The 9,015-nt window shown below is 52.4% G+C and overlaps 1 protein-coding gene across 1 annotated transcript in view; it reads left to right on the forward strand.

Annotated features, from left to right (window-relative positions):
• Positions 1 to 488: 488 nt before the first annotated feature.
• The window catches only part of NCLIV_049750 (putative replication factor c subunit), a gene marked incomplete at both ends in the record, with an annotated part of 10,386 nt that continues 1,859 nt past the window's right edge, over positions 489 to 9,015 (forward strand). The window contains 13 exons of the mRNA XM_003884527.1: positions 489 to 793; positions 1,086 to 2,217; positions 2,680 to 3,106; positions 3,426 to 3,487; positions 3,882 to 4,032; positions 4,545 to 4,625; positions 5,274 to 5,470; positions 5,623 to 5,767; positions 6,046 to 6,176; positions 6,531 to 6,656; positions 7,805 to 7,867; positions 8,178 to 8,363; positions 8,598 to 8,735. Of these exons, the coding sequence (XP_003884576.1) occupies positions 489 to 793; positions 1,086 to 2,217; positions 2,680 to 3,106; positions 3,426 to 3,487; positions 3,882 to 4,032; positions 4,545 to 4,625; positions 5,274 to 5,470; positions 5,623 to 5,767; positions 6,046 to 6,176; positions 6,531 to 6,656; positions 7,805 to 7,867; positions 8,178 to 8,363; positions 8,598 to 8,735 (3,144 nt within the window). The remainder of the gene's footprint in view (positions 794 to 1,085; positions 2,218 to 2,679; positions 3,107 to 3,425; positions 3,488 to 3,881; positions 4,033 to 4,544; positions 4,626 to 5,273; positions 5,471 to 5,622; positions 5,768 to 6,045; positions 6,177 to 6,530; positions 6,657 to 7,804; positions 7,868 to 8,177; positions 8,364 to 8,597; positions 8,736 to 9,015) is intronic.

Genomic DNA, 9,015 nt, shown 5'->3' on the forward strand with positions numbered 1-9,015 from the left:
TTTCCTTTCCTTCTGCTCTGTTTTTCTTTCGCATCGTTCTTTCCTCTCGCACGCGTGTTCCCCACATTTCTCCGTCATCCTTTTTCCAGTTCGTCTCCCGCCTCGCGCTACGTCGTGGGCGCAGTTGCCACCCGGCGCCCGAGAGAGACTTACAGCCACATTTCGCTAGCCAGCGCAAGCTTACCTCTCTCTCTCTATATATATATATATTTATATATCTATATATACGAATATATATGTTTCGGTTTTCGCGGATAGAGACAGAGGACGAGGAAGCGTCTCGTGGCTTCATGTGTTGTCGACGTCGGCGTTGCTTGCCTGTTGTGTTGTGGCCGCACGGATGTGGCAGGAGCTGGAGAGGACTCGTGGGGATTTTCGTCTGCTTGACGGACGTGCGCGAGCGTGCGTCTTGGTGGACGCGTTGTGCCCCGTTTCTTTCACCTCTGTCTCGCCTTTTGCGGATTCGACTTGCTTGCGTATGCTAGGAGATGGACAAGAAGCGAGGCGACATCCGTGCTTTCTTCAAGCCGAAGGCACCTCTTCCTTCGTCTTCTGCAAAGACCGAAAAGCGAAAGAGCGCTTCGGCCGCGGCAGATTCCGCGCTCGCGCAGGGCGGCGCTCGCCTCGGAGGAGGCAAGAAGGAACAAAAAGAGGAAAACCCCGCGGAGTGGGGCGGACGAGAAGAGAAAGGCGACACGAAAGCAGGCAGCGGAAGGGTGGCTGGAGAAATCACGAAGCAGTCGATCCAGCTCAGCTCAGATGGTGAATCGCCAACCCGAATCTCCAAAGCAAGGTACGTGTGACGATTCCGTTGCTCATGTTGCCGCCGAAACCTCTCCACAAGGACACCGATTTGTACCGTCGGTGTGTTCACCTCTGTGCACGCTAGCGCCTGTTTGTGCGTGTAGACCTACGTATTTCTTTGTACCTATATCTATCTATCTGTATAGCTGTGTATCTATGAATATGTCTATGTCTCTTTACGTTGGTTCGCTTGCCATTTGTATCTAACCCGTCCGGCTTGTATGAATCGGCTCTTTGCCCTTCGTCGTCGTCTTTGCCTGGGTCTGTGTTTCGGCCTCCAGCTCTGCGGGTCACGGTCGCGGGAAGAGCGGCCGCTTGCGCCGGATCGCATCTTCCGATGAAGAGGAGAATTTCGCTTCTCGTTCGTCGGGTTCTCCGTGCACTGCTGCCGCCCCTCCAGGCAGCTCTCCAGCAAAGGTAGTATGGCCTCCAACGGAGGCGAAAAGGAGATCCGAGGGAGAACCAGAAAAGCGCGCGGAAGAGAACAGGCGCAAAAGAAAGGAAGGCAGGCAGAAGGAGAGGGCGCGAGAGGTCGTTGACGTCGACGATTTCTTCTCCTCGTCAGTCGAGAAGGCGGTCGAGAAGGCCCTCACGCGCCCGCCTCAAAAGGCGAGGCACCAGGTCGATCTCATGCACGGCGAAGAAGCAAGCGAAGAAGGAGAGGAGAGAGCGAAAGAAAGAACCGAGGCAGAAGCCGTGGGCGTCACGACTGACGCAGGAGCGAAACGCCCTGTCGCGCACAGCGCAAGTCAATGGGCCAAGCTGGTCAAGTCCATGGAGCCCGAGCAGGTTCGACAAAAGAAGAAGAGGGAAGCGAGAGAAAGTTCCACAATGATCTCAGACAGTGAAGACGAAAAGCCCGCGGGACCGGGGAAGCCAACGAACCAAGACGATGACGAATATGTCCAAAGCAGTGAGGAGGACGACACTGAAGACGAGGAGGAAGACGAGGACGGCGAGAGCGAAGAAGAGGATGGCAGCAAGAGCATGAGACCCGGCGGCCGGACAAAAGCACAGAAAGACGTGCGCAAGCAGGCCAAGGCGGTAGCCAAGAGTCCAACAGTATCGTCGCCGTCTTCGCCAGCGAAAAACCGAAAAGTGGAAGAGCGGAAACAGGACGTCACTGCCACTATGCAACCGCCTTCTACGGGAAAGCGCATGTACCCCTCGAAGTCAGAGGAGAAGACCGAACAGACGAGTCCCTTCTCTCCATCGGCCCACAGAAAAAAACGGAAAATCGAAGATTCTGTGCCGTCGACGAAACAGGAAAACGAAGACCGGACAGCTCCTCTCGCGGGATCGAAATCCAGCTTCGCAGGAAAAACCTTCGTCTTCACGGGAGTCCTCGATTCGATGGGCCGAGACGAGGCTGTCGCTGCGGTCGTAGGAAACGGAGGGCGTTGCACGTCGGCGGTAAGAGAGGACTCAAACGGGGCATCTGTTCTACAGCAAGACAGCGTGTATACACTTTTCTCTACATGCCCAGCATAGAGGTTCCATGAGCACTATCTGTTGTTTTGTTCGATGTGAGAGACAGCGTCGATGAGGGGTTCCGTGACTGCGAACCTCTCATCGTCCTGTCGGTGCTTGCGTGCGGCTGTTCTCTCCGTCTCTACCGCCTACCGGTTTCTCCGAGAAGGGGTCACAAGAAGGAATCCACACATACGCAGCTTCTTGATTCTGTGCTTGATAACGCCAGGAGATTACTAGAGTGCATTATATATATATATATATATATATATGTTTACATGTTTGACGCCATGCATAGAGCGGCGGGTATGTACACGTGCATCCTCATATTGTCTTGCAAATCCAGGGAACCGCATTTTCCTTCTCGTTTTGCGCACCACGCGTATGTTTGCTGGTTGTCCCCAGGTCTCGGGGAAAACCGACTATCTGGTGGCAGGTAGCCTGTTGGAAGACGGCAGAGACGTGACAACGGGCTCCAAATATCGCAAGGCGCTACAACTGATGCAAGACGGGTCGGCAAAGCAGAAAGCTTCTCTAAAGATTCTGCACGAGCAGGAATTCCTCGCAATGCTGCCAGAGAGCACACAGAAGAAACCAAAAATGGAGGCTCGAAAATCCCCGGAAGAAGCAAGCAGAATCGAGTCTGAAAAAGCCGTCAAGTGTGATCAGAAGGCTGATGGCAAGGCTGGGCAACAAAGTGACGAAACCAGCCAAAATGTTCTCTGGGCAGAAAAGTACCGGCCGAAACGTGCAGATGATTTTGTGGGCAATCGCGAACATCTACGAACGTTGCAGGCGTGGCTAGCTGACTGGGCCGATGTTTGTCTTCATGGTGAGCTCGGCAATGAGGAACCAATCCGGAACCCGCCCTACTGGCACCTCTTCATTTTTTAGATTCCGTCGACGACAAGACACCCTCGCAAAAGTCTGTCCAATTGCAGGTTAAATGCATTAAACCTCTCTGCCGTCTCTATTTAATAGGTGTATATTGTAACGTGGTTTACAATAGAATAAACGCAGCAAAAAATATCGGTATCCCTTCACAGTCTTTCGCAAATCGATTGCTGTACGGATGTATACGTACTCTTTGTCTTCATCGTTTTTGCCTCTCCGATGTTTTATGCGTTCGATTCTGCTCTCCACTGCAACAGGAAAGAAGAAGAAGCCTCCGCCCCGAAGCTTCGCTCCTTCCTTCTCCCCGTACGGGTTCGCGGTGAGCAGTCGCTTTCCCAGAAAAAGATCTAGATACCTGCACATGTGAACGGAAACGGCGCACGCATTCGCTCTCCTCTCCTTTCTTAAACGATTTCTTCCTCTTCTTATTTTGTTATTCTTCCTCTTGCTGAGCATCGCCGTTCTACTCCGCTTGCCTTCCGCGCCATCCTCTGTGTTTCGTTCCCCCCCTTATCGTCTGCCTGACCCCCCATCGTCTGCGCGGGTTTCGTTTCGTATTTTCCCTCATTGCATCCCTTTCCGTTTTGCTTCCGTCTCTCCTCGTCTTGCTCTGTGCTCGCCTCCGTCGCTTCGTATTCGGAGACTTTTCCTTGCTACGTGTTCATCGCTCTCTTCTGTCTTTTGCTTCGGGTCCCCTCTTTACCTCCGCTCAGCCGACTATCAACCTGAACGCGCGGGCGGCTCTGCTCAGCGGCCCGCCAGGCATTGGGAAGACCACGGCTGCTCGCCTAGCGGCGGAGGCAGCAGGCTATGATGTACTGGAATACAATGCTTCTGATGCGCGCAACAAAGCGCATATCGAGGGTAGGCGCAGACGCATGCATACACGCATAGCTTTATATTATCTCTTTTCACATATATATATATATATATATATAAGTATGTATCCCCACTTAACGAGCTTACCCCCGGTTCGGTGTCTGTGGGTAGCGCGAGGAGGATAGCGGTGTGGCTCCACGTGCATGCATGCGAAGTGTATTGCCTGTTGGCGTGATGAATGCGGTTACTATACGCATAGCGCACAGCGGTTTACATAGAAATATGTACGGACCGTCTTCACAGGTGCCAAGGCACAGAGTCCCAGGTGACGAAAAGCCGGGAAAGGGTAAGCGTGCCGTCTAGCGAATCTGTACAGCTGCGGAAAACATATATCTGGACAGTGCATGCATGCTTAGCCGTGTTTGCTATCTCCATGTATCGACGGCTGCCGAGAGAGAGTCGGTGGCCTTCCCTGTGTTCTGTCTGAGGCAGACTCACTCATGTGTTTTCTCTACCTTCGTTTTTTGAAGCTCTAGTTGAATTGTTTTTCTGTACAGATATTGGGAATATGACGTCGGGCGGTCTCACCCTCCACTCCTTCTTGGACCAGAAGAACGAGGCGTCGCATGGAACACCAGGTAGGATTCCGCTTCGTCCCTGTCTCTGTGAAGTTCCACCTGTGTGCCCGTTGTGTCCTACTGCGTGTCTATGCCAACGGTTCTGCCAGACTCGGTGTTCTGCACAGCCGCGGTCTGGCATAGAGTCTCTCCAGTCGTGCAGTTTCGTCTTTTGCCATCTGGGATTCTCGCTTCGTGGTCCCTCTCTTCCTGGGTCTCCTGTGGCGCGCTCAACAGCCTTGACGCAACTTGTACTATTTTTTGTCGAGACAAGATCGTGGCTGCGTTCCCAGTTCGAGAGATGAGAGAGGCCACTGTGGCATGCTGGCGCTCACCTGTCTTTGAGTTCACGTTCCTGCTTCTGTGGCTTCTGTTGCCGGGCGGGGCCTGATGCAGAAAGCCGAGCTGTTTATGCGCCATCCCATCTAACGTCTCGCCATTGTCGTCCACGCGTCACAATCGTTCTCCCAGCTTAACTATATAGAAATGTGCACAGGCAGTCCCGCACACATCTGCTGATCCTTATGTGTGGGCTGTGCCCTATCTAATACACAGACTAAGTAGTCGTACACACGCAGTACGCCTTTCATATCTCTGCACATCTTCTCTGGCCCCCCGCGCGCAATGTGTACAGTTGACGCGTGAACACGTGTGCTTACGCGTGCGTAGAAGAAATCCAAACAGCGGCCTTCGCTTTCCTTTTCCCAGGAAGAAACTCGAAACGGCCCATGGGCGCGTGCGTTCTGATGGACGAGGTCGATGGCCTCAGCGGCGGAGATCGTGGCGGCGCGCAGGCGATTGTAAAGCTCATCGAGACGAGCAAATGTCCGATCATCTGCATCTGTAATGATCGCATGCACCCCAAGGTAATCGAAACGCTCCCGCGGTCACCTAGATACCAGCATGCACCCCGGCAGGTATTTGGAAGCACATGCATGCACGCGGAGATACAGACGGGCATGTAGATGCCTCTTTCTCGATATCTGCGGCCGCATGGACTCCTCATTCATTTGTTCAGGTGCGAACAATCGCGTCAAAGTGCCTGGATTTGCGCTTCCACCCGCCCCACATGGCTGCACTGAGGTCGCGAGTGGAGGACATCGCCACTGCTGAGGACCTTGCCCTGGAGCCACAGGCGATTGGCTATCTTTGTGAATCTGCAGGTGCGCGATACAAAGAAGAGACCAATGCACACATAGAGAGGAGGCTTCTCTCTGGATATCCCTATGTCCAGGGAGGAGACAGTGAACATGGAGAGAGCCAGAACACATGTGTGCCTGTGGCTGTTGTGCTCCATGGTTTCCTGCCGACGCCATGTCTGTTTCGGTTTTCTCGACTGTGGCTTTCTAAGGACAGGCTGGTGAGCGTTTGCTCCCTTCTCGCGTTTTCCCCCCCGACACGATCTCTTGTCTCGTTTGTTGACGCACGCGCGTGTCCTCAGGAGGTGATCTTCGCCAAATTCTGAACTCCCTTCAAATGCTTGCGTACGAGACTCGGGAGAGCCAGAAGGACGGTAGTGGGAAAAGTCGAGAGGAAAATACAGACTTCAGTACCGGACTCAAAGACGACCAGGTGCGTTCAATCTTCGATTGCTACAGTCTTCGGATACAAAGGTGTGCTGAGTTTGAAACTTAGATGCACACGCGTAGACGAACTCACTTCCAATGCCGCATTTGCCTCTCCAATTTAGTTGTGTATCGTTCGATCTTGTTCTCCAAATAGCCATGGTGCTTTAGACGTTGGACCCCACACGCTTCCGAGGTGACACCGTTGTCGCGCTGAGGCTGCATCGTGGGTATCCCTGTAATGACGTGTGCGCTGCGGGTTGTACGGAGGTATGTACGGGTCTTGCAAGAGCACAGGTGACCGACAGGCTTCCTCTTACTCCTTTGCCGTTGGTGTACTGGGTTATGTTGTGCGTGGCAGGTTATGCACGGTCCTTTCGAATGTTGCAAGCAACTTCTGGATGCTCACCAAGCTTCGAAGCTCTCTCGTAGGCAGAAACTCGACAAGTTTTTCAGCGACTACGATTTGATTCCTCTCCTAATACAGGTTAGTTCAGGTTTCGTTGCTTCAAAGACAGAATGGAAGGCCTGCTGAGCTCGCGAGTGGGCGTCACTGGGTGTACCGTATCCTACGAACCGTACGAGCATCAGCCGGTCATTTTGTGTCTCTAGGTGTCTGGGAAAAGCGAGAGATGCCAGTAAATCGTTGCATGCACTTGGTTTATAGTTATCGCTTTAGCATGAATGCTTACAAGTCTACTATGGCTCGCACCATGCCGGACCACAACATGTCCGGCCGTGCGATGGCCTTTCGATATTTACCCTGCCTATGGTGTATGACCCTCTCCTGCCATCGCCATGGTTTGCATTCGATCTCACGTGTCGCTCTCAGTCAGCGAGGGTTCTGTTTTAATTGCTATAAATCGTTACACATGCTGATGCATCCGTCTATGACATGTGGCTCTGTCGCGCCCTCGCGGGTAGTAAGAATATACAATGCCACTTCCAAACATCTACACGAGCGCGTCTTCGTATCTCCGTGCCGTGCATGTATATCCGTTTGTACGTTTGTAGGTGGGTATGTGAGAGCACGCGTAAGTGTAAGCGGTGAAAAGAGGTGGCGATAGTTTCGACTGGTGCGACGCCCAATGTGTGTACCCATGTTTTGTTTTTTAGGAGAATTACTTAGAAGCGTTCCGCCAAGGACTGCAAAGAAACAGTTCACGTTCGCCGGAAAAGTCCTCCAGTCCTCACTCATTTGCCATGGCGAAGAAGGCTTTCCCGTCTTCGTCGAACCCACGCCCCGGGGGAGCAACACATCCAAATGATGTTTTCGCCGTCAATCTTGTCGCTTCAGCTGCCTGTGACCTGGTCGAGGCAGATATTATGAACAGCGTGCTGCGGACGGTGGGTGTCACTTCGCAGAGGAGAGACATAGGGAATGTTCGGTGCTGTACTTGCTTCTTTCGCTCCTGTTTTGGTGTTTCGATGAGGCGAAAGAGTACGTGAACGCGTTCTCATGTCATCTTCTACTTGCCTGTAGATGCGCGTACATACGCTATGCCCACAACATTACTCTCCCGTTGTACCGCCTGTGGGTGTTTGGTGTCCGACGGGGAGAAGGGGAAAATCTCTGCGTCTCCCAGAATGGTATTCATGAGTCGAGGGTGTCCCTATATGTGTTTCGCTTTACAGAATCAGCAGTGGGGAATGCTTCCAGATATCGGCTTCCTTTGTTGTGTTTCGCTTCCTGCCAAAGTAAGTAGAGGTAAAGCGGAAAAAGGTTAGAGCACCTCATGGGGAAGTCGGCCTATAACTGTACATGCGTGCGTTGACAAACGCCCGAACACCACGCGACTCTTTTCTCCAAGCGAGCTATCGATGACGGACCGATAGAGGTGAAATCGTGTATCGAGAAGTAGCTGGCCTTGCCTGCCTGATTAGAGAACGGGTGTCTCACCCCTTTATTTCTTTTTCACTTGCTTGACATCGTGCCGGTCCGTGGCACGGCTTGCGGGGAAAGGGAGCAGGTTTCTGTTTCCTCGTTTTTCTCTGTTTTATGGTTCAGGTCGAGAAGGCACAAGGGTTTCTAGGTCGTGTCCAATTTCCCTCCTGGCTGGGACGCAACAGCACACAAACGAAACACAAGCGATTGCTGACAGAGCTTCTCCTTGTTCTTCTTAATCAGCTTCAGTGTTGCAGCACGAGCAGCGGCTTGAAACTGTCCGGGTATCTCGACGCCCTGTACAGAAAGGTACGTTGATTAGACACTCTGGCTGCATTTTAATAAAACAACTACTGGAAAGAAGAGCCAGGCCCACAACGTAACTCTGGAACGAGATATTGACTTACGGAACCACGAGCGTTTCTACATCTTCTGAGGCCACGCGTCTTTCCGTCGGCTGTAATTTGCTTGTGTTGAGCCAATTTAAAACCAACTGAGAGATGTACTGCTGGGTTGTTGTCTTTCCCTCGTTGCCGCTCGCAGTGTGTAGGGCCACTCGTCCGCCTAAGCAAAGCTGACCCCAAGATGGCTGTCGAGGCGGCCATGCAAGCGATGGCGGAGTATTCGTTCACGCGGGGTATGGTCGTCGACAATCTCAACTCTCTTCGCCTCAAAAACCAGGTACAGTTTCTGCCTGAATTTCACGACTCTCTCGTCCTACCGGCCAGATGCTCGACGCTCTACGTACTGCACATCCAGGCGTGCATGTCATGTTGGCTGCGTATACGGAGGGATCTCTATGTATTTGTATGTCAACCCGCGCAAACCGCTATACATACAAATTATATTGACGACCAGTCTATACTTCCACATGTAAAAACTTAGTAGAGGTACATAGATGTGTATATGTATTGCGACAGCTGTCCTCTACGCCCCGTGAAACTCTCCGTGCTGATTCCGA

Source organism: Neospora caninum, chromosome X (assembly GCF_000208865.1).
Source record: "Neospora caninum Liverpool complete genome, chromosome X".
Classification (NCBI taxonomy): Eukaryota; Apicomplexa; class Conoidasida; order Eucoccidiorida; family Sarcocystidae; genus Neospora; species Neospora caninum.